General features: G+C 36.3%; 1 protein-coding gene across 1 annotated transcript in view; it reads right to left on the bottom strand.

The window, feature by feature from the left end:
• LOC127880820 (Fanconi anemia group D2 protein-like) overlaps positions 1-26897 on the bottom strand; it is a 126423-nt gene that overhangs the window by 43229 nt on the left and 56297 nt on the right. Inside the window, exons 31-40 of the mRNA XM_052428267.1 lie at positions 24950-25066; positions 24691-24819; positions 23286-23404; positions 22237-22350; positions 21125-21252; positions 19340-19439; positions 18434-18556; positions 18107-18200; positions 17024-17095; positions 12444-12482 (exon numbers count right to left, since the gene is read on the bottom strand). Of these exons, the coding sequence (XP_052284227.1) occupies positions 12444-12482; positions 17024-17095; positions 18107-18200; positions 18434-18556; positions 19340-19439; positions 21125-21252; positions 22237-22350; positions 23286-23404; positions 24691-24819; positions 24950-25066 (1035 nt within the window). The remainder of the gene's footprint in view (positions 1-12443; positions 12483-17023; positions 17096-18106; positions 18201-18433; positions 18557-19339; positions 19440-21124; positions 21253-22236; positions 22351-23285; positions 23405-24690; positions 24820-24949; positions 25067-26897) is intronic.

The raw sequence follows: 26897 nt of genomic DNA, 5'->3' as shown, positions 1-26897 counted from the left end.
AGAACAAAATGAAAAAACTTGCATAATCGCCATATTTCCATCTATCCATGTTTCAAGTTTCATGAAAAAATATATGAAGAACTTTCAAAGATATCGCAGGATCCACCATTTTCAGCAATATTTCCAGTCTATTTGTTGCCATAGCAACCAGAATTCTTGACGTAGAAACAAAATGAAATGACATGCATAATCTCCATGTTGCCATCTATCCATGTTTTAAGTTTCATGAAAAAATATGAAGAACTTTTAAAAAAATTTTTTATTCAATATAAAACATATAATGTAAACATGTGTATAAGCAAGAACAAAGTGATATCATGCAGCCATGGTAATGTCAAACATATTATACAAGATATGCTAGTATATATATATATATATTTTTGACCTTGTGTTTTTCTTTAGATTTAAAAGTTGTTGGTTTGTGGGTTTTTTGCTTTGTTTGTTTGTGATACTATAGATGAGTTGCATAAAGTGGGGTAGATAAACAACTAGACTAGATTATGAAAGTTAATGTGTTTTCATTTTTGTTCAAAAATATGAAGTGTATCATTGTTGTGGGTTATTTCTTTTTCAATTTGGATCTTCAGTTTTAATTATTTTATAAAACAGTTCAAAGTAGGTGTTTGTTTTTTGTATTTCATGCTGAATATGAAATATTTCATTAATATAATAATGTAGTTCACAGTTATTAATTTCTGGTATTTAAAAAGTATTTACACCGAAACTGATATTTAAGAGAGACAGTTTTACTTTTAATTGTTGTTTCTCTTAAAATGTTGTCAATTGGTTCCATAGATTTTGAATATGTTTACACTCCCAGAAAAGGTGTTATATATATCAAAAATTTGTGTTGGATAGGTTGCATTTAAAAAGATATTTATTTGTAGCTATGATTCTATAGACATATTTATATTGACAATTTATCAATGTGCTATCTATAGTTGTTTTAAAATGGCATGATAAATATTTGTTTCCAATTAAATTCTTGTTCTCGAAGAAGGATTTGCCATTTATTTTGAATTTTGGAGTTTTCTACAGAGTTTTTTATTTGTCGTGTGTCAAATATTTTGTTCATTTCGTTTTGTTTTGCAAGTATGTTTTCTACGAATGATGTTTGAGTACATGGTGTGTTATTTGTGTTGGTTATAGATTTAATATGACTGTATGGGTATGCTTTTGACTAATGTGTAATACATTGGGAAATTGCTTGAAGGTAATGTAACAATATTATCAAACAATAGAAGTCCTTAATTCTGTTATTGTACAATTGGTCGACATATTTAATGTTTAGTTCAAACCAATGTTTATAGAAAAACGTCTTTTTGTTTGAAGTTATGTCTTTATTGTTCCATAAAATAGTTTTACTGTTGGTTTGGGTTTCTAGATTTGAGCAACATTACTCCATGCTGATAGAACACTAGATACATGTAGAACAAGGGCTGTTTGTAAAACATGCATGCCCCCCATATGGGCTGGCAGTTGTAGTGGCAGCCATTGTGTGAATGTTTTTTGTCACTGTGACCTTGACCTTTGACCTAGTGACCTAAAAATCAATAGAGGTCATCTGCGAGTCATAATCAATGTACCTATGAAGTTTCATGATCCTAGGCCTATATATTCTTGAGTTATCATCCGGAAACCATTTTACTATTTCAAGTCACTGTGACCTTGACCTTTGACCTAGTGACCTGAAAGTTAATAGGGGTCATCTGCCAGTCATGATCAATAAACCTATGAAGTTTCACGATCCTAAGCGTAAGAATTCTTGAGTTATCATTAGGAAACCATTTTACTATTTTGAGTCACTGTGACCTTGACCTTTGACCTAGTGACCTGAAAATCAATAGGGGTCATCTGCAAGTCATGATCAATGTTCCTATGAAGTTTCATAATCCTAGGCGTAAGCTTTCTTGAGTTATCATCCGGAAACCATTTTACTGTTTTGAGTCACTGTGACCTTGACCTTTGACTTAGTGACCTGAAAATCAATAGGGGTCATCTGCCAGTCATGATCAATGTACCTATTAAGTTCATGATCCTAGACCTAAGCATTCTTGAGTTATCATCCGGAAACCATTTTACTATTTCAAGTCACTGTGACCTTGACCTTTGACCTAGTGACCTGAAAATCAATAGGGGTCATCTGACAGTCATGATCAATGTACCTATGAAGTTTCATGATCCTTGGCCTAAGCGTTCTTGATTTATCATCCGGAAACCATCTGGTGGACGGACAGACGGACTGACAGACCAACGGACCGACATGAGCAAAACATTATACCCCCTCTTCTTCGAAGGGGGGCATAAATATGTTTTCGTTTGCAATTTCATGTAAAATATTATTGCTGATGTTACATTCAAAAAGTAGGGAATCACCATATTGTTTTAGAATTTTCTGGTAGAATAATTCCATGTACTCGTATTGGTATTAAAGAACTTTTAAATTTATCGCAGGATCCAGAAAAGTGTGACAGACTGACAGACACACAGAGCACAAACCACAAGTCCCTCTCCGGTTTCACCCGTAGGGGACTAATAACTGCAACTCCGTTATATCGCGATGTCCAATATATTCAGAATTAGCCATGGATCCCATTTTTTCACCCACTTCAAAATTCTCTGTACATGAGGTCTTATTTGTGCATGCTTCAAATCAGAAAAAAGATTTACAGGAAATACACTAGGACTGTTTTTTTTGGCTAGATTTTGTCATCTTTCATGAGCAATACAACTTGGAAATGCTTTCGTTTACAAATTTCTTTATAGGCTATTGAAAATACTTACATGGAGTTATGTTTTATCTTACACCAATTTATAACATACAGATATATCACATAATACAATAAGGAAGACTAGAAATGGCGCGGCAGAGGCCGACGCGTATCCCCACGCCGCATGTTTGACCCAAGGGCGCCCCAGGGTTGATCATGGGGCCTTGCATAGTTGAGATTGACTGTATTGTCATAAGAGAAGTTCAGTATCAATTAGAAGTGAATGGGTGTAAAAATAAAGAAGTTATAGTAAAAGGCAATTTTGGGAGAGTGTGGCCTATGTGGGCGGGGTGCCCCAGGGTTGGTAATGGGGCCATGCATAGTTGAGATTGACCGTATTGTCATAAGAGAGGTTCAGTATCAATTTGAAGTGAATCAGTGTATTAATGAAGAAATTATAGTAAAAGGCAATTTTGGGCGGGTGTGGTCTATGTGGGCGTGGCGCCCCAGGGTTGGCAACGGGGCCATGCATAGTTGAGTTTGACCGTTTTGTCATAAGAGAGGTTCAGTATCAATTTGAAGTGAATCAGTGTAGAAATGAAGAAGTTAATGTAAAATAACCTAAATTTTTTTTATAGTAAATGGATTTTTTTGGTGGGTGTGGCCTATGTGGGCGGGCGCCCCAGGGTTGGGATTGGGGCCATGCATAGTTGAGATTGACCCTAATGTCATAACAAAAGTTCAGTATCAATTTGAAGTGAATCCGTGTAGAAATGAAAAAATTATAGTAAATGGAAATTTTTGGTGGGTGTGGCCTATGTGGGCGGGGCGCCCCAGGGTTGGGAATGGGGCCATGCATGGTTGAGATTGACCGTATTGTCATAGGTGAGGTCCAGTATCAATTTGAAGTGAATCGGTGTAGAAATAAAGAAGTAAATGTAAAATAACCTAAAAAAATGAGTGATAATTTCTGACGCGGCCCCACCCCAACCCCTATAACTTTTGACCCAGGGGTCAGATCAAAATTCCAAATAGTGCACCGTCGCACATATGCTCATAGCTACCATGTGTGTAAATTTCAAGGTTCTAGTGCTTTTAGTGTAGGAGGAGATAGTGGCCAGGACGGACGGACGGACAGACGGACGGACAGACGGACGGACGGCGGAGATCACCACAATATCCCCACCTTTTTTTCAAAAAGCGTGGGGATAATAAATAACGTGTTTTGAATTTGCCAATATGCTAATCCATACATATACATGCATGGATGATCAAACAAGTTATATCAAATGCTGGATATGTCATGGTCGGAATCTTTGGACCCCACCAACTGCCATATATTGGAGTTACAGTGTACGACTTTTTAAAAATGTAACAAGGGCTGTTTGTAAAACATGCATGCCCCCCATATGGGCTGTCCGTTGTAGTGGCAGCCATTGTGTGAATACGATTTTTGTCACTGTGACCTTGACCTTTGACCTAGTGACCTGAAAATCAATAGGGGTCATCTGCGGGTCACGATCAATGTACCTATGAAGTGTCATGATCCTAGGCAAAAGCGTTCTTGAGTTATCATCCGAAAATCATTTAACTTTTTCGGGTCACCGTGACCTTGACCTTTGACCTTGTGACCTCAAAATCAATAGTGGTCATCTGCAAGTCATGATCAATCTACCTATGAAGTTTCATGATCCTAGGCGTATGCGTTCTTGAGTTATCATCCGAAAACCATTTTACTATTTCGGGTCTCCGTGACCTTGACCTTTGACCTAGTGACCTCAAAATCAATAGGGGTCATCTGCGAGTCATGATCAATCTACCCATGAAGTTTCATGATCCTAGGCGTATGCGTTCTTGAGTTATCATCCGGAAACCATTTTACTATTTCGGGTCACCGTGACCTTGACCTTTGACCTAGTGACCTCAAAATCAATAGGAGTCATCTGCAAGTCATGATCAATCTACCCATGAAGTTTCATGATCCTAGGCGTATGCGTTCTTGAGTAATCATTAAAAAACCATCTTACTATTTCAGGTCACCATGACCTTGACCTTTGACCTAGTGACCTCAAAATCAATAGGGGTCATCTGCGAGTCATGATCAATGTACCTATGAAGTTTCATGATCCTAGGCCCAAGCGTTCTTGAGTTATCGTCTGACAACCACCTGGTGGACGGACCGACAGACCGACAGACCGACCAACATGAGCAAAGCAATATACCCCCTCTTCTTCGAAGGGGGGCATAAATATGTGCATATATTACTTTCATTACTTAAATTTATAACTCATGTATGATATCAAACAACAATTAATCTCTTCCAAATGAAACATCAAAACAATACAATACGAACCCCTGATGTATGTGACAGTGTTTTTTTTTTTAACCTTCCATTGGGAATTTTCAGCTCCCATTTGGGAAAAAAATATATTTTCTTTCCATTGCGAATGGGGCTGATTACCAGACCCTATTTTGAATGAAAAAAAGCACTGTGTGATGTCAAGATGTTATGATTTTTTTAACAAACAATCACAAATTGTTATGCATTACAAGATAGCTAAACTCTATATTTAAGTCTACATGAACATTTTCACTACTCCGCAGTTGCAGCCCTTTTGATAGACCCTTAATTGTTTTTAAAGGTTCGGATAACACATGTAATCAGTTCCTATGAAAGTTGTTAATAAAAGCTACCAAACCTTATCAAGACTTGAATATTCTCCCAATATATTCATTTTTTTTTTGTTATTCTTAAAGATTTTCAGATTTGTTACTTTTAAGGTTACAGTTGCAATATCATAAAGAAATCTAATAGTGAACAAGAGCTATGTTTGTGAAACACAATGCCCCCCTTTCAAGCTGCACAGCAGCTATTTAAAAAAAAAAAAAGACCTTTGACCTTTAAGGATGACCTTTCACCACCCAAAATGTGCAGCTCCATGAGATACACATGCATGCCAAATATCAAATTGCTATCTTAAATATTGCATAAGTTATGACATACCTTAAAGTTTTGGGACAGACACACACATACAATGACAGACAGACAGACAGGCCAAAAACAATATACCCCCGATCATTCGATTTGGGGGCATAAAAAGAGTGTTATTCTGTTAATATGTTCATCAGGGCCTTTTACCCAAATTGAAAGAAGCCTTAGACAGTCTACCTTATGTTACCATATCATTTGTAAAAACAACATTTAACAAGCAAATTCATTGAATTTATATCCCCCGCCAATATGCTTCTGGACACAAAAGTGTTATATTTGACATTCAAAAAACCATTTTTTCAAGATACAAAGGGCCATAACTCCATTATTAACAGATGGTGTACAATGCCATTTGTCGCGCATCATCCTTTTATCCATATATGTACTCATACCAAGTTTCAATGAATTCCGCCAAAGCACTTCCAAGATATGGCTTCAGATGGACGGACAGATGGACGGAAAGACGAACGGACAGACGGACAACGCCAAAACAATATCCCTCCGCCTAAGGCGGGGGATAATAAGCAAACAGATAAATACAAGTTGATCAACATAAATTTACTTTCTCTTTCGCCCAATTTTAAGAACATAATATGTACATTGTCATGTTGCACATAATTTAAAGTCAAATATGTTGATTGATTGTTCTAATGATATAATTCAGTTTCTGATGCATGTAGTTACATGATTTATGCATGAGAATACCTCGATCAGACATAAAACAGAAGGCATAAAAGGTTTTTTTTTGCCCAATTTATAGCCAAAATTCATCTATATTCCCATTCGCAAAAAGTATAATTTTCCTCAAAAATTTGCTAAAAAAAATCCCAATCGGGGAAAAAACGCCAATGACATCGGCTGTTTCGGGTTTTAACAAAGCAGAGTCCGATCCTGTCTCGTACCGGTTTTAGACTATACCTCGATTTGGAAAATGTCTGCATTATTTGTATGCCCAATATATCAATGTTGTTCAGGCGCATATAATATTTGCGATGAAATTCAAGCCTTTTGTGATTCGGCTGAATGGAAAACAAATATGTCACACAATTCGAAATTTTACGTGAACAAGATGCGTTTGTGAAACACAATGTCCCCCTATATGACGTTTGACTTTGAAGGATGACCTTGACCTTGTGAAGGATGAACTTGACCTTGACCTTTCACCACTCAAAATGTGCAGCTCCATGAGATACACATGCATGCCAAATATCAAGTTGCTATATTCAATATTGCAAAAGTATTCATAAAATAAGCGATTTGGGCCACATATATTTGACCTCTGACCTTGAAGGATGACCTTGACCTTTCACCACTCAAAATGTGCAGCTCCATGAGATGCACATGCATGCTAAATATCAAGTTGCTATCTTCAATATTGCAAAAGTATTTATAAAATAAGCGATTTGGGCCACATATATTTGACCTCTGACCTTGAAGGATGACCTTGACCTTTCACCACTCAAAATGTGCAGCTCCATGAGATGCACATGCATGCTAAATATCAAGTTGCTATCTTCAATATTGCAAAAGTATTTATAAAATAAGCGATTTGGGCCACATATATTTGACCTCTGACCTTGAAGGATGACCTTGACCTTGACCTTTCACCACTCAAAATGTGCAGCTCCATGAGATACACATGCATGCCAAATATCAAGTTGCTATCTTCAATATTGCAAAAGTATTCATAAAATGAGCGATTTTGGCCATATATATTTGACCTCTGACCTTGAAGGATGACCTTGACCTTGACCTTTCACCACTCAAAATGTGCAGCTCCATAAGATACACATGCATGCCAAATATCAAGTTGCTATCTTCAGTATTGCAAAAGTATTCATAAAATGAGCGATTTTGGCCATATATATTTGACCTCTGACCTTGAAGGATGACCTTGACCTTGACCTTTCACCACTCAAAATGTGCAGCTTCATGAGATACACATGCATGCCAAATATGAAGTTGCTATCTTCAATATAGCAAAATGTTAAAGTTGGCGCAAACAGACAGACCAACAGACAGACCAACAGACAGGGCAAAAACAATATGTCCCCCACTACTATAGTGGGGGACATAAAAAGATTCCTAAGCAAAAACATGGCCAATCTAAAACTGTTTTTTTTTAAGCAAGCGTCATTAAATAAACAAACATTGGTAACAAGTACAAATCCTCCCATTGAAACTCCTTCCATTTTTAATGATAGTAATTTAATAACAAGTGACTCTTTTGCATCATCATCGTTGATTTCTGAAAGCAAAGTGCTGACTGATATTCAACATGTTGAAAGCAGTACTTCTTCAGAAGATGAAGCGCCTCCTAATAAAATGGTGCCTAGGGAAATAAGTTTGTGACTGAAGATTTTGTTTGAGCTTATTATGTGGAAAACTGTTTATCGTGATGGTGTTTGTGGTGATTGTGATTAAAGATGTTGAACTCTTTCATGTAGTTTTAAGTCCCAATGTATTTTCCTATTTCTTGAAAATGCTGATAAAAATCCAAATATCAAAGCCATGGGCTATCTTTCCAAAAAGCCGGAAAAAACCCTGCATAATCCACAATTCTCTGTCTGATGTCACAGTGGTCCTGCATGTTTACTTATAAAAAAATTGCTAACATTTGAGTTTATGAACTCTTTAATCTTATTAATGGTTAGCATCGGTCAGAATTGCATAAAAAATATAAGGCGTTGGAGCATAATGGTGTGAAGTTATATTTATGGTTTTTTAATGCCACAAGGTCTAATGTTTTGGCACTTGTTAAAAAATGTCTTGATTTCCTCAAGAATTATGTATGCATGAATTAAAACATCTGATAAGTGAAGAATATAATTTTAAAACATTTAAAAAATAACTAGAGCTTTGTCACAGACGTGACGAATACCCCCACATGCCACATTGACACAGAATATTTTGCATATTGTCTTTACAAAAAACAGCGGACACCATGCTCAATGTTCAAAGTGACCCCGTGACCTAGTTTTTGACCCGGCATGGCCCATATCCGAACTTGACCTACACATCATCTAGATACAACTTCTGACCCAGTGTCGTGAAGATCGGATGAAAACTACGTGAATTAGAGAGCGGACACCATGCTGAATGTGTAAAACATACTAAGTGACCTGTGACCTAGTTTTTGATCTCGCATGGCCCATGTTCAAACATGGCCTTAAGCTCATCTAGATATAACTTCTGACCAAGTTTGGTGAAGATCGGATGAAAACTACTTGAATTAGAGAGCGGACACCATGCTGAATGTTAAAAAAACGCATAAAGTGACCCTGTGACCTAGTTTTTGACCTAGCATGGCCCATGTTCAAACTTGGCGTAGAGATCATCTAGATAAAACTTCTGACCAAGTTTGGTGAAGATATTAGATGAAAACTAATTGAATTATAGAGCGGACAACATGCCAAATGTTTAAAACGCACTAAGTGACCCAATGACCTAGTTTTTGACCAGGCATGACCCATATTCAATCTTGACCTATACATCATCTAGATACAACTTATTACCAAGTTTGGTGAAGATCGGATAAAAACTACTTGAATAAGAGAGCAGACATCATGCTCAATGTTAAAAACGCACTAAGTGACCCTGTGACCTAGTTTTTGACCTGCCATGACCCATGTTCATACTTGGCCTAGACATCATCTAGATACAACTTCTGACCCAGTTTGGTTAAGCTTGGATGAAAACTACTTAAAATAGAGCGGACACAATGCTCAATGTTTAAAACGCACTAAGTGACCCTGTGACCTAGTTTTGACCTGGCATGACCCATATTTGAACTTGACCTAGACATCATCCAGATACAACATCTGACCAAATTTGGTGAAGATCAGATGAAGACAACTTGAATTAGAGAGCGGACACTTAATACGAAACGACAGACAAATCGACCGACCGACAGACAAGCTCACTCCTATATACCCCCCTAAACTTCATTTGAGGGGGTATAAAAATCTCAAATTATTATTGATTTTTTACAAAAAATTATATTGCAGCAATTAGATTATACAGACAGCAATAGGCTTTGACTGAGTGATCAAGTTTTTGAAAACATGTCAACCAAATTTAGTTTTAACCTATTTATTTTAGCTTGATTTTATTCAAAGTACTTTCTACTTATATGACACGCTCTCAAGTCCATTACCTAGGCTTAGAACCAGATTTGATGTCTTTTTGGGAGATCTAAAAAACCGCTCCGACAGTGAGGATAGAACCTGTGAACTTCCGGTCGCTAGGCAGACTTCATATCCATGACACCACTGCGACCTCAAATTTGAAACCAGTCTTGATATTGTAAAAAAACAACATTCTGACCAAGTTTAATCAAGATTGCATCATAAATATGGACTCTTGCATGGTAATGTTTTTTCTCAGATTTGACCAGATGACCTACTTTTTTGGATGCACGAGACCCAAATTTAAACTTGCTCTAGATATTGTTCAGATATACATTCTAATTATTAAGGTTCAATAATATTAAAGCCATAACTGTGGCCTCTAGAGAGGTTAGAGTATTTTAATGTATTTTACTAGGTGACCTAGTTTCTGGACTCACTTGACCCAAACTAAAACATGGCCTATTTACATTAAGGTATTAGCGCTCTAATGAAGTTTGTGCAATATCGCCTTATTTCCCCATGGTTGTCATCAGTGGTAAGTTATCTTAAAATAGCGTGATGCATGACAAAAATATAGTCCAAACAAGACTTCCGCTGTCGGAGACATATGCCCCCCAAAACAGGGCTTTGAACTAGCGACCCCAATTTAAATATGGGTCATCTACTGTCCAAGGCCATTGCACATGTGAAGTGTCAAGCAAATTGGTCAATTTGTTGACAAGTTATTGATTGAAAACGATTTTCACACCTATTGTGACAGTGACCTTGACCTTTAACCTAGTGATCCCAATTTTGATAGGGGCCATCTACTGTCCAAGGTCAATGCGTATGGGAAGTAAAAAGCAAATCGGTCAATTGGTTGAAGTTATTGATCGGAAACGATTTTCACACTAATTGAGACATTGACCTTGACCTTTGACCTAGTGACCCCAATTTCGATAGGGGTCATCTACTGTCCAAGGTCAATGGACATGAGAAGTATCAAGCCAATTGGTCAATTTGTTGACAAGTTATTGATTGAAAACGATTTTCACACCTATTGTGACAGTGACCTTGACCTTTAACCTAGTGATCCCAATTTTGATAGGGGCCATCTACTGTCCAAGGTCAATGCGTATGGGAAGTAAAAAGCAAATCGGTCAATTGGTTGAAGAGTTATTGATCGGAAATGATTTTCACACTTATTGAGACATTGACCTTGACCTTTGACCTAGAAACCCCAATTTCAATAGGGGTCATCTACTGTCCAAGGCCAATACACTTGTGAAGTATCAAGCCAATCCATCAATCAGTTGACAAGTTATTGATCGGAAACAAACTGGTCTACAGACAGACATCCAGCAAAACAATATACCCCCCTCTTCTTTGAATGGGGGCATAAAAAGCTGTTTTATGGCCAACTTGGATCTTAGAAGTGTGACCTTGACCCTTGTGGTAATGGGACAAGAGTAGCACACTACTTGTTGTCGTGAAATGATTTTAAGGTCGCCGTGGTGTAATGGATATGGTGTCCGCCTAGCGACCAAGAGGTCACGGGTTCGATCCCCGCTGTGGGAGCGTTCTTTCGATCTCCCATATAGACACCAAGTACTGGTTCTAGGCCCAGGAAACGGACTCGAGAGCATTTCAAATAAGTAGGAATTACTTTCTATGCAATCGAGCTAAAATAAATAGGTTTAAACTAAACTAAATGATTTTCATTTAGGCCTAGATATTTTGAAATCCATCATTTCATGGCAAAGGTATAGCTGAGAAAGGAATTTTCAAGCTGTTGAGCAGCTAAATTTTACCTGTGACCTCTAAGTGTGACTTTGACTTTTGAGGTAGGAAGACGTTACACATGCTTACATAACACCACTGGGGACTCCTTTTATGATTGTTATTTGCTGTAAGTTATCTTAAAATAGGATGAGCTACAAATTACAGCATGAATAAGCTGTTATATGGGAAAATTGATCTTTGAATTCTTAAGTGTGGCATTGAATTTTGATGTAGGGAGACAAAGGTGACTTGTTTTCTAATGATGGATTGCATTTGTTATAAAGTCCATAAATAAATGGCAAAGTTTTGGCTTTGACAGGCATTTTCAGACAGTTTCATTGCAAAATTTTAATCTTGACCTTATCATTTGACCTTTACCTTTGAGGTAAGGAGACATTCATGAATATATATTTTCAACATACCCATTCTGACCAAGTTGCAATAAGATTTAGTAATAAATATGGCCTCAAGGGTGATTTTTTTTTACAAAGATTTGACATGGTGACCTTATTTTTTTCTGAACATGATCCAGGTTCAAACTCAACCATTGTCCAAATAAAAACTCTGTGTTTCTTCATGATTGAGTCATACATGTGGCCTCCAGAGAGGTTAAAAGATTTTTCAAAGATTTACTCGGTGACCTAGTTTTTGGACAAACATTACTCAGATTAAAACACTGGTCAAGTTTCAGTAAGATAGGATGAAAAATATGGTCTTTAGAGATTACAAGCTAAAAGTTAAAGACACCACAAACTGGACACCCCACAAACACCGACATAGGGCCATCAGGTACAATAGCTCAGCTTGACCACTTTGTGCTCAAGTGAGCTAAACAAGTTAGAAGCCTACCTTTATACATGTTCCCAAACATCCACGGCTATCAAAGGTCTGAAAAAATATCAGCATAATACAGACTACCCGGTACAAAAATACAGTAACTTGTATACCCATATTACATACATTTAGAAATCTACTTATTAAAGCAACATGAAAACCATGTCAAGGTTTAAACATCTATTTTATACTATTAAAAGTTTCCCCATTAAAATTAACAAATAAATAAATGTGGAATATTTAAAACAAGGAAATGTCTGTCAAAGTGATAAATCATTAATATTCATGCAGGGAAACAGGTCTGAACAACAACAAAATCAATTTTAACGAGATATTTTAAACAAGAGGGCCTGAAAAGCCCAAAGTCGCTCACCTGAGATAACAAGATATTATTGGGACAAATTGTCTGACCAAGTTTCACGAAGATCGGAAAATAAATGTGGCCTCTAGAGTGTTAACAAGGTTTTACTATAGCCATATAAGGAAAAATGCCCCGCCCCCTGGCAGCCACGTTTTTCAACCAACCAGCATCATTTTTGAACTCTTCCAAGATATTATTGGGATGAATCTTCTGACCAAGTTTCATGAAGATCGGACAGTAAATGTGGCCTCTAGAGTGTTAACAAATTTTACTATAGCCATATAAGGAAAAATGCCCCGCCCCTTGGAAGCCATTTTTTATCAAGCAAACATAATTATTTTCGAACTCATCCAAGATATCATTGAGACCATTGAAACAGAAACTTGTTTGAACTTTTAAGCATTCTACATGTGTAGTAGCAAAATGTTTTTGTTGTTGAACGTGAAATGTTCTGACCGAGTTTCATAAATGTTGCACTTAAAATGTGACTTCTAGAGTGTTCAAAAGGTTTACAATAGCTATATAAAGAAAACTACCCACACCCATGTTTTTCAAAGAACCAGAACCATTTTCGAAATCAGCTGTGATATCATAATGGGTCAGTTGGAGAGATTAGAGTGAATTCCTGACAAACCATGCATCCATGAAACACAATTCCAGTTATAAACTGTTGTTGCTCCCTTGAGTAATATTCTGCAGAACAAATTTTACTAAATTACATTTTGAGAATATTTAATAAAGGTTATTCAGATAGCAAAAAACATGTTTGTTGTTGTTGATAACCACCAATCATCATAAACATCATTATCACTATCACAATTCTCTTCAGAAAATAAAACAAAATTCAACAAGCTTTTTGTCAATTCAAACCCCGTCCTATGGCAGCTATATTTTCAACAGACAGGAACCATTATCAAACTCAACCCAAATATCATTAGAACCAATGTTCTGACCGGGTTTCATGAATGTTGCACTTAAAATGTGGCCTCTAGAGTGTTAACAAGGTTTTACTATAGCCATATATAGCCATATTAGGAAAAATGCCCCGCCCCTGGTAGCCATGTTTTTAAAGCAACCAAAACCATTTTCGAACTCATCCAAGATATCATTAGGACAAATCCTCTGACCGATCATGATGATCAGAAAATAAATGTGACCTCTAGAGTGTTAACAAGGTTTTACTATAGCCATATAAGGAAAATATCCCCGCCCCCGTGGTGGCCATGTTTTTCAACCAACCTGCATCATTTTCCAACTCGTTCAAGATATTATTGGGATGAATCTTCTGACCAAGCTTTATGAAGATCAGACAAGAACTGTGGCCTCTAGAGTGTTAACAAGATTTTACAATAGCCATATATAGCCATATAAGGAAAAATGCCCCGCCCCCTGGCAGCCATGTTTTTCAAGCAAAGGTAACCATTTTCCCACTCATCCAAGATATCATTGAAACCAATCTTCTGACCAAATTTCATGAAGATTGGACAATAAATGTGGCCTCTAGAGAGTTAACAAGGCAAATGTTGAGGCCGCACAACGCACAACGGACGACAGACAAAAAGCAATCACAAAAGCTCACCATGAGCACGTTGTGCTCAGGTGAGCTAAACAAGAGGGCCATGGTGGCCCTGGTCGCTCACCTGAGAAGTATTAATGATAAGTAAGGGTTGTAAAACATCTTTTTGTCAAATTCAATGGTTTTTTATTACCATTTTTTATTGATTTGTAAACGGTGAAATTTGATATGATTAGTAATGAAGGAGCAAGAATAAGAAATTAAGACTTTTTCAGAAAGTGAATTGAACGCAGTACACAATGAAGTTGTATACATTTTATGAATAAAGGAAATGACACTGCATTATAGTACCGTGATTTTATATGTTGAATATTTAAGGCATTTCGAAGAATTTCTGGATATATTGCACATACAGCAAGTTCTGTTCAAACAGAAACTTGTTTGAACTTTTAAGCATTCTACATGTGTAGTAGCAAAATGTTTTTGTTGTTGAACGTGAAATGTTCTGACCGAGTTTCATAAATGTTGCACTTAAAATGTGACTTCTAGAGTGTTCAAAAGGTTTACAATAGCTATATAAAGAAAACTACCCACACCCATGTTTTTCAAAGAACCAGAACCATTTTCGAAATCAGCTGTGATATCATAATGGGTCAGTTGGAGAGATTAGAGTGAATTCCTGACAAACCATGCATCCATGAAACACAATTCCAGTTATAAACTGTTGTTGCTCCCTTGAGTAATATTCTGCAGAACAAATTTTACTAAATTACATTTTGAGAATATTTAATAAAGGTTATTCAGATAGCAAAAAACATGTTTGTTGTTGTTGATAACCACCAATCATCATAAACATCATTATCACTATCACAATTCTCTTCAGAAAATAAAACAAAATTCAACAAGCTTTTTGTCAATACAAACCCCGTCCTATGGCAGCTATATTTTCAACAGACCGGAACCATTATCAAACTCAACCCAAATATCATTAGAACCAATGTTCTGACCGGGTTTCATGAATGTTGCACTTAAAATGTGACTTCTAGACTGTTCAAAAGGTTAACAATAGCTATATAAAGAAAACTACCCACACCCATGTTATCAGCTGTGATATCATAAGAACAAAAGTTTCACGAAGATTGGAAATAAATGTCAATTCTACATTGTTAACAAGGTTTAACTGTAGCCATATAAGGAAAACTGCCCCGCCCCCTTCTGGCAATGATTTCAACAGACTGGAACACATTTTGAACTCGGCCCAGATATCATAACAAGAGTATTAACATGTTTTTTCAGCCGAGATTTCATTGGAACAAATGTTCCAACTCATGAAGATTGGCAAATAAATGTGGCTTATAAAGTGTCAACAGCCCCCAGCATCCATGTTTTTCAACAAAGCAGAAGCATTTTCATGTTCTGATCAAGTTTCATAAAGATTGGATAATAAATGTGACTTCTAGAGTGTTAACAAGGTTTTACTACAAAGCCATATAAGGAAAAATGCCACGCCCCCTTGCAGCCATGTTTTTTTAAATGGATCTCAACCATTTTCAAACTCAGCCCAGATATCATTAGTACAAATATTTTGACCAAGTTTCATGAGCATTGGACCAAAAATGTGACTTCTAGAGTGTTGACAAGGTTTTACTATAGCCATATAAGGAAAACTGCCCCACCCTCTGACAGCCATGTTTTTCAACAGACCAGAACCATTTTCAAACTCATCCAAGATATCGTTAGAAAAAATGTTCTGACTAAGTTTCATGAAGATTGGACAATAAATGTGACTTCTAGAGTTTCAACAAGGTTTTACTATACACTAAAGCCATATAAGGTAAACTGATACGCCTCCTGGCGGCCATGTTTTTCATTCAACTGGAACCATTTTCGAACTCTTTCAAGATATTATTGGGACACATGTTCTGACCAAGTTTCATGAAGATTGGACTAAAAATGTGACTTCTAGAGTGTTAACAAGGTTTTACTATAGCCATATTTGGAAACTGCCACGCCCCCTGGCAGCCATGTTTTTCAACCAACCAGAACCATTTTCGAACTCGTTCAAGATATCATTATAACAAATGTTCTGACTAAGTTTCATGAAGATTGGACAATAAATGTGGCTTCTAGAGTGTTAACAAGGTTTTACTATAGCCATATTAGGAAAACTGCCCCGCCCCCTGGTGGCCATGTTTTTCATCCAACAGGAAAAATGTTTGAACTTGTCCAAGATTTTATTGGGACACATGTTCCCACCAAGTTTCGTGCAGATTGGACTAAAAATGTGACTTCTAGAGTGTTAACAAGGTTTTACTATAGCCATATAAGGAAAACTGCCACGCCCCCTGGCAGCCATGTTTTTCAACCAACCGGAACCATTTTCGAACTCGTCCAAGATATTATTGAGACACATGTTCTAACCAAGTTTCATGAAGATTGGAAAATAAATGTGACCTTTAGAGTGTTAACAAGGTAAATGTTGACGACGCACGACGCACAACGCACGACGGACAAAAGGCGAAGAAAAAAGATCTGTAACCAATATATAATATTCTACAAAATTACAATTCACAATTTGATGTCAACAAGGCATGTTTTCTGACAAAATGCTGAAACAATTAAAATATCACTGGTTTACGTTAAAAACACACAAGTAATCCTGGAAATTTGTAAGTTTCTTCCACATCTTCTCTTATACATGTAGAACAGTTCCCATACCTTGATAAGATTGACCAGGATGTGTAAGATGCGCACACTGACATTCCAGCACAAGAGCCGGTCCATCCAAGACTGAAACCCACAAGAGCAGTTGAATCATAACAGAGAGCAGTTGAATGATAACAGAGAGCAGTTGAATCATATGCAGAGTGCAGCTCAATCATTTACAAAGAGCATTTAAATCATTTACAGAGAGCATTTTAATCAAATACAGACAGCATTTGAATTATTTACTGAGAGCATTTGAATTATTTACAGAAAGCATTTGAATCATTAACAGAAAGCATTTGAATCATTAACAGAGAGCATTTGAATCATTTACAGACAGCATTTGAATCGGTTTACAGAGAGCAGTTGAATCATTTAACAAGAGCATTTGAATGATTTACAGAGAGCGTTTGAATGATTTGCAGAAATTACAAGTCTTTGCATTGCTTTTGATTTTTAACTAGCATATAAACTTTCATCAGAAATGATAAAAAAGTATTGTGCTTTTTAGTGTATAATTTAATTTATTATTTCAGTCAGTTGAACCACTCACACTTATTTCTCAGTTAGGTAAAGAATTATCACATATTGTTGATAATAAGAAGTTTCCATATCACCATTCTACTATGCTACAACATAATTATGATCTTAATGTATTGATGATCAAATAAGTATTTCATGCTGAACCTACGATTTTTGCCTAAATAACAATATTCTACAATACTGGTAAACTTGTTAATACATTTCAATGCAATAGCAGGTGATCAATCATCAACAGTAATAACTTGAGCAAAACGTGTATCTACGTTTTGCCAACATTAATGCCTGAAAAGGAAAATTACAGTAAATATTTGTGCAATACTGTGTATAGGGAGCTCTGAAAACTACTAAGACAATTTACTACAGTATTATAACTTGTTAAGTGTGGGTTGCAAAAAATATAGATAGATACAGATGATAGTGGATTAAGATTCTTTAACATAGTATCATACATTCTTTACTTTTGGTTGCAGAAATATGCCTCTAATTATAACGGAATAACACTCTTAAAACTGGATTACTGACGAAGAAATGTGTAACCAGTGTGGTACTCACATCAACAAGGTCTGTCTGTCTGACTGGTGGTATAGTTTTCACTGCATCCAGTAATTCAGTGAACAGAACTCTGTAGTACACAGGGTAAGAGGACCTGAAATAGAACAATCAAACAGATATAACTCGGACAAGCAAGTCAGATTTTAAGAATCTGACACAAAGTTCTGAAATTTTTCAATAACTCTGAGTGACATCATCGAAACTAAACATGATAACGATTTAACTTTGCTAGAATATTATCAAACTTTCTTCAATAACAAAACATTTATTATCAATATCTAATCAACAGCAAGTAAATTTAAATTTGTTTCAGAAAACTTTAAAAACCTTGTCAATGTGGGGAAAGACGCTGAATAGCCATTCTTGTCAGCTTCCAGTAGTTCAGGAATACCCTTGGTTGCTATGGTTTCAATAGTTGACAATGGGTCTTCTGACTGAGTGATGTAAATTCTAAAAGAGTATATTTGTTAATGGAATTTACACCAAAGTTATCTTATCAGTTCATGGAAAAATATAAAAACAAGAAGGCCTGAAAGGCCCAAAGTCGCTCACCTGAGAAAACAAGGTATTATTGGGACAAATCTTCTGACCAAGTTTCATGAAGAATGGAAAATAAATGTGGCCTCTAGAGTGTAAACAAGGTTTTACTATAGCCATATAAGGAAAAATGCCCCGCCCCCTGGCAGCCATGTTTTTCAACCAACTGGCATCATTTTCGAACTTGTCCAAGATATTATTGGGATGAATCTTCTGATTAAGTTTCATGAAGATCAGACAATAAATGTGGCCTCTAGAATGTTAACAAGATTTTACTAAAGCCATATAAGGAAAAATGCCCCGCCCCTTGGCAAGCAAATGTAACCATTTTCAAACTCATCCAAGATATCATTGAGACCAATCTTCTGACCAAATTTCATGAAGATTGGACAATAAATGTGGCCTCTAGAGAGTTAACAAGACAAATGTTGAAGGCGCACGACGGACGACGGACAAAAAGCGATCACAAAAAAACAACTGTTTCAATTATCAAATAAAAAAGTGCTAATAACAGTATTTATGTTTAATCAGTTATGTTAATTTATGAAGTGAAGTAAAGTGCATTTATAATTAATATTTCTATTTCATAAATAATAAATTAAATTAATACTTGACAAAAGATGAAACTAACACAAAATATACCAAACATTGATATTATCATAACTGTTCTGACCACATGTAACAATTGTTTCTTACTTGATAACAAACTGTAGCTGTTCGTTAAACTTGGCCCCTTTCTCTCTCTGCCCCTCACTATCTGTCCACTCTCTCTTGAGGAAGTCTTCAGCAAGGGGCACTGAAAACACAATTCTTAAGTTAGTTAGTGTAAATACCACAAAACCTCAGTGTAAGTAATCAGTTGAAAGTAAGAATTTGACCCTAATTGGCAGGTTTGCTTATATCTGCTAAGTTGGGTCTATAATTAACAACAAATCACAAAATCAATATCAGCAAAGACATTTGTGTTTGCGTCTTATGGCCCAGACAAGCCAAAATGTGATATTTTTCGATGTTTTGTACCAACAGAGGTTAAAATATGCATGTATTAATCTCTGTACACAGTAAATGCAGACAAATACAAGTTTATTTTTCACATACATTTTCTTTCACTTTTGCCTTATTTTCAGAAAATGGTTTGTACAGGTTGCACCAATCTAATTTTTAATTTACTTGATTTATGGTTGATTGTAATTGCATATGAACAGTGCCTCAAGCGTGCACATATTGTTCCATGATTTATGCATTTTTAAAGGGAATACACCGATCTCAATTCAGCTTCAAATAGAAGAATATCTTACAATTCACTTTATGGACATCCTATGCGTTCTTACTTCCAGAAAATGTCAAAGGTTTGTGTTTATATACTTCTCAAATACTGTAATGACTCTTAGTTTTAGGACACAATTTTATTTTTTTTCGTGTCTGAAAATTTAGATTTAGAGTGTGTCTGATCATTCTCACATAGTTTCTTCATACGTTTCTGATCATTCTCACCTAGTGCCTTCATTAGTGCCTGATCATTCTCACATAGTTTCTTCATCAGTCTGATCATTCTCACTTAGTTTCTTCATCAGTCTGATTATTCTCACCTAGATTCTTCATCAGTGTCTGATCATTTTCACCTAGTGTCTTCATTAGTTTCTGATCGTTCTCACATAGTTTCTTCATCAGTGTCTTATCATTCTTACATAGTTTCTTCATACGTGTCTGATTATTCTCACCTAGTTTCTTCATCAGTGTTTGATCATTCTCACAAAAGTTTTTTCATCAGTTCCTGATCATTCTCACCTAGTTTTTTCATCAGTTCCTGATCATTGTCACATAGTTTTTTCATCTGAGTCTGACCATTCTCATCTTGTTTCTTTATCCGTGTCTGATCATTCTTACCTTGTGTCTTCATCAGTTTCTGATCATTCTCAACTAGTTTATTCATCAGTGTCTGATCATTATCACATAGTTTCTTCATCAGTATCTGATCATTCTCACCTAGGTTGTTCATCAGAGTCTAATCATTCTCACCTAGTTTCTTCATCAGAGTCTGATCATTCTCACCTAGGTTGTTCATCAGAGTCTAATCATTCTCACCTAGTTTCTTCATCAGAGTCTGATCATTCTCACCTAGGTTGTTCATCAGTGTCTGATCATTCTCACCTAGTTTCTTCATCAGAGTCTAAGCATTCTCACCTAGTTTCTTCATCAGAGTCTAAGCATTCTCACCTAGTTTATTCATCAGAGTCTGATCATTCTCACCTAGGTTGTTCATCAGTGTCTGATCATTCTCACCTAGTTTCTTCATCAGTGTCTAAGCATTCTCACCTAGTTTCTTCATCAGTGTCTAATCATTCTCACCTAGTTTCTTCATCCGTGTCTAAGCATTCTTAACTAGTTTATTCATCAGTGTCTAATCATTCTCACCTAGTTTATTCATCAGAGTCTGAGCATTCTCACCTAGTTTATTCATCAGAGTCTGATCATTCTCACCTAGTTTCTTCATCAGAGTCTGATCATCAGCCTTCTCTGCCAGGGAGATGAGGAGTTTCAACAGCGTCACTGCTGTGTAGATATCAGGGGCAGTGTTGGCAAAGTTGGCGATGTACTGCATGGCCAGTCTGAAGAGTAGTGGTTCAATGTTTCAGAAGAGCTTGACACAGAAGCACAGAAAACACACATAAGCTGTATCACATTATTTATAATCATTTTACAAAAAATTTAGGTTGAATAAATTTTTTAAGAAAACAGAACTCTCTTAACCACATGATGAGCATACAATAACAGTTAACATTATAAAATACGTAGTCCACCCAGCTGGTATATATCCATTCCAGATGTTTTACTTCAAATTAATGCTTAACTATCCACGGATACAAAGCTTCAATTCATTCTGAATTTGGGAAAAATATACGTGTTTGATATACATATTTTTAAGTACTAGTATTGTTGATAAAGTATTGTTGATAAAACTAACATAATCTCATGTCAAATAATCTATATGTCTAAACATCAAAAAGTCACAAGAATTAATAGGGAATTTATGGATTGACTTTGGGGAAAAAAAAGATAACTGTTGGCTATTAGGAATAGCCGATATAAAAACAGCCCAGAAATTAATTAACGAAAGCACATTAGCAACAACAGTTTACAAGGCATCCATGGCTTAGAACATATAGTGTCCGCCTAGCAACCAGAAGGTAACAGGTTCGATCCCTATTGTGAAATTGTTCTTAAGATCTCCAAAATAGACAACAAGTATTGGTTCTACCCAGAAAAGGGCATTGAGAGCGTTTCAATAAGCATTAGGCTTTCTATGCAAACGAGCTAAAACAAGAGCACCGCAAAACGGATGCCACGCTCGGCTGAGAGTGCAATTTTGAATAAATGAAAGCTTGTCAGACTCTTTTTTTTTTTAGAGGTCACAGTGACCTTGACCTTTGACTTAGTGACCCAAAAATGGATGTGGCATGTAGAAATCATCAAGGTGCAGCTACATATGATTGAAGTTTCAAACTTGTAGGTTGAAGCACTTTGATTTTAGAGCCAATGTTGAAAACCTTGACAAAATGTGAAGATTTTAGCGGTGAATACCAGCCACAAACCTGCAGACATCTTTCATGGACATCTGAGTGGGACCCCCCGCCCGTATTCTGTTTATCAGCACTTTCAATGCCTCCTTCAGCAATGGCCGGTTCTCCGACATTTGAAACCCATTCCTGGAATAAGAAAGATGTCATAAAAAACTTGTATTCCCCAATATAAATATGGGCTTTGCTCCGTGAAAACGGGGTAAAATGTATTTGAGTTAAGTGTCGTCTGGGATTAGCCTCCACAGTCCACACGGGCTAATAAGGGACAACACTTTATGCTTTTATGATATTTTATTGTTTTAAGAAAGTCTTTTCTTAGAATATATCCAGTTTCGTAAGAAAGTGTCATTCCTGATTAGCTTGTGCGAATTGCAAAGGCTTATTTGTGACAACACCTTAAGCACATGCTTTAACCTTTTCAGTGCGGGAACCGAATTTTGAAGGCCTTTGCAAACAGTTTGGATCCAGATAAGATGCCACAGAACGTGGCATCTCATCAGGATCCAAACTGTTTGCTATTCTGATAATATTCTTTGAAAAAAATCGAAGAAAATGCTAATTTTAGAAATTCAGCAGACAACATTTTAGCAGACGACAAATTTCCCAGCATAAAAGGGTTAAACCTCATGTTTACAGAGCAAGGTTAAAACTGTTATAAATCTTTGAATGTCACGTGTTTTCCCTCAGCTTTTCAACTGAGAAAACAGTTTTTCCTACTCCTCAACAAAACTTTGAAAAATTCCTTTCACATGCTTTGTTTAATTTGGTCAAAATTATTTATTTAAACTAAGTCTAATTAAAATTTTCTGGGGTTTGAAATACTGCCCTAACAGGTTTCATCAAAGCGCTTTCAAATCAATCGAGCAAAGTTATGAACTACCTGTAAAACTATATTGGTGTTGAAAGGCTGCAAATAAATTGAGAGAGAAATCAAACCCTTGTTTATTATATGCTTTTTCAGTGAAAGTTTACATTTCAATTTTAATTTCATCAGTAACATTGTGAACAAACATAAAAAATACTTACAATTTTTTTAACTTCTATGACAATATTAAACTCACCAAGAGAAGATGGTGAGTACAGCCTGTGTAAGGAGCTGGAAGCAAGCTCCCGTGATGACTGCCTCTGCACTGTGACTGCCTGGGCCGTCCAGGACTCCATCGTTCTCAGCAAGCAGGGTCTGAAAGTGAACAAGTTATATGTATGTTACTCTAAAATTAATCCACTAACAATACTTAAATTGTGCATAAATCCCAGTTTTATGGGACCCAACTTGACTGGATTTATCCCAACAATCAGAAGGCATGCTTATGGGCACAATACCTATTATAAAAACTGTGATAAAAGCTGCTGAAATGAAAATAATATCAGATCTACAGTCAAACCTGAGAACAGCGGTCAGTCAATGGAAATGACCAAAGTGGCCATTGTCCACGGGTGACCATTGAATTCGGATCACAAATTTTAAGATGGTTTGTCAGTTGGTAGTATTGCTACGTCGTTACCTCACCCAGTCGTTTGCATACAGTGTAAAACAAAGGCTCATTGCCGTTAACTAAGCATAATAACAGAATTAACTTATGTGTGTACATACGCTTAAGCACACTCTGCACTTGTGTACGTCCAACACAGAGCTCACTTGCTATAACACGCAAACTTTTTCCAGATTCAAATAGTTTCAAACGCTAGCTCCTCTAATGTGAGGAACTTACGTTAACCACTCATTGTTATTCCGTGATTTATTATTCCGATTGCTTTAAAAAATGTTGTGTACGCTAGAAAGCTCTTTTAAAGAATCATCCGAAAATGTTATTTTTAAATCGATACTCGATGTTGTAAGTTCAATGTACTAATTAGCGGTCATTTAATTAGCGATAATTACTTTAAACGTGTCACAAACTCTGACATATTTTCTTTTGAAGATACCCCCACAATTATCCCCGGAAAAGAACCCTTAACTTCTCAACACCTTATTATTTGTTTACTCGAAGCGGACCGCTTTTATAATATCAAAGACAATTACCGCTATCAGACGATTTAACCGCAAAATAGACGGACAAATGATGTGCTGTGTTTTTAATTTTCGCGACTCGAGACAATCGACACTTGGACCGTTGATTTCAGGTCAAACATGAATTTCGGAGTTGAATATAGTGGCCGTTATGGACAGGTGGCCGTTATTTTCAAGTGTAGTATAGAGTGTTTTTCGTTGGGAGGATTCCAGACAGACCGTTGTCTGCAGGTGACCTTTATTTTTAGGTGGTCATTAGGTCAGTTTCTACTGTATTTATTTAAAATTGATTTTCTTAATTTGTCTATGTTAATTTGAATATATAAAAATGTTCTTCAATATCACAAATAATTTTGACAACAATGATTGGAATGTTGTAAATGCTTGTAACTGTACACAATGATTGGAATGTTTTTAAAGCTTTTAACGAACAGCAAACAAGTGCATTTTTATACCTGGAAGAAACCGCTGGAGGCCTCGAGATGGTTACACAGAGCTGGCAGCAGCTTAACAGCATTTGTAGCCACTTGTAAGGGAGTTAACTGATCCAGATTGGAAAACCCTACCTTCTTATCTCCCTTAGACTGAAATAAACATTGTTTATGAAGCCAATTCATAAAAAAAGGTGAATGATCAGTTTGCCACAAAAAAAGTTGGAAAGTGTCAGTGTATCACATTGTTTTCAACTGCATACAAATAAATCACAATTCTTACTTTAAAGAATGTTTTCCTCTTTGAAGCAGAGGCCAGCAATGCATGCTCCAATTTTCTGCACAGATCTTCCATCAAGAACTGAATCTGAGGCATCTGGAGAGACAACTCTGTCACAGCCTAAAAACAAAGGGAGGCTATTTTTACATTTAGGTAGACAAGTCTGTAACCCTCTTAATAAACAAGGAAGATTATTTATATTCAGAAAGATAACTCTGTTACAGCCTAAAAACAAAGAAGGTTATTAATATTTACATAGACAACTATGTCACAACCTTAAAACCTAGGCAGTTTTTTTTTACATTCAGGTTGAAAACTCTGTAACAGCTTTAAAAACAAGGGAGGTAATTTATATTCAGGAAAACGATTCTGTCACATCCTAAAAACCAAAGAAGGCATTTGTATACAAGTCTGACATGACCTAAATCCCAGAGGAATAACTTATATTCATGTATACAACTCTGCCAGACTATAAACAACCGCAGTCATTTATTTTCGTGTAGAAAACTCTGTCCCAGCCAAAAACCATGGGAACAACTAAAATTCCTTCAAATAACTCTGTCACTGCATATGAACAGGAGGTGTACTTCATCAACAACAAGTAAATTTCTTGAATATATATTCGTGGCAAAATAAATTTAGTTTCTTTATGGGTGCAGAACTAAGAGAAAAGGTTATATGAAGGGATGTTCCTTTTCTCACTAATTTGTACCTGTGATGCATTTGCAACAGACAATTAAATGCAAACAACATCTATTTAATGATCAAATTACATTGCAAATAAAGGTGGAATCTGGTTATGTCAAAATCTTATATAGTTTCTGAGAGGTAGCCCTCAAAAATTTGTGACAGATGGACGGACAACATAAAACTATATCTGCCAACTTTGTCAGGGATAACATCAGCAAAAATCATAAAGATTATAATCATTAACTTTGTTGGATGTTTGAGATAAAAAATTGAGATGTAATAATTATAAGACACTCTATAAAAAAAAAAAAAAAAATTTTTTTTAAATTGGGGAAAAATAAATTTCAATTTTGGTTAGGGATCAGGTCTGTTTGCTTTGGGATCGGGTCCATTAAACGGCCTTTTTTAAATAGCAGAAAAAAACCTGCAGACAGATGGACAACGGTCAAGTAATATTCCTTGCCATTAGCGGGGGTGGGGGATGGGGGAGTAAAAACCTCATAGCCTCAAACAGCTGTAAAAGCTTACATTCAAAAGCAAGATAACACTCTCAATGCTCACAGGTTACAACAATAAATTGCGCCTATGGCCTCTTATAAAGGAAACAAGAGGGCCATGATGGCCCTGAATCGCTCACCTGACTAACCAAATACAATCCTAACCCAGTTTTCAACAAGATAAACATTCTGACCAAATTTCATAAAGATTGGATGAGGGCCCTGAATCGCTCACCTGACTAACCAAATACAATCCTAACCCAGTTTTCAACAAGATAAACATTCTGACCAAATTTCATAAAGATTGGATGAAAACTGTGACCTCTATTGTCTACACAAGGTTTTTCTAATATTTGACCTATTCAGTCTTGGACGTAACCCACTCAACCGTCGACCGTGTCTAGTGATTTTTGCGTCGGTCAAGTGAAAATTCCTAGCCGGTAGCCTGATCAGTCGAGTGCATTTTTTCTTGTCCGAACTCAGTAACATGTCTGAAATAGATTCATATAGACGCTTATTCAAAACTGCATTTGTTATTTCCCTTGAGCAATCATTGATTAGACGCTTATCGAACAGTGTTGTAAGTAAATCTCGCGAGATGCTATAACTATTATTATTACTGGGTGGAGAACTCGCGGCGATAGATTTGTTTTAATGTCTTTTCTGCGATCTTTTGAGGGCGCAATGCACAAACATCAACTGTACAATGGCAATAAAGGTTGCAACAAAAATTATGTGAACAGTAAATGAAACGAAAATGCCAA

Source organism: Dreissena polymorpha, chromosome 5 (assembly GCF_020536995.1).
Source record: "Dreissena polymorpha isolate Duluth1 chromosome 5, UMN_Dpol_1.0, whole genome shotgun sequence".
Lineage (NCBI taxonomy): Eukaryota > Metazoa > Mollusca > Bivalvia > Myida > Dreissenidae > Dreissena > Dreissena polymorpha.
Note: the sequence above shows the minus strand (reverse complement) of the source record. Positions and strands in the feature narration are given on the sequence as shown.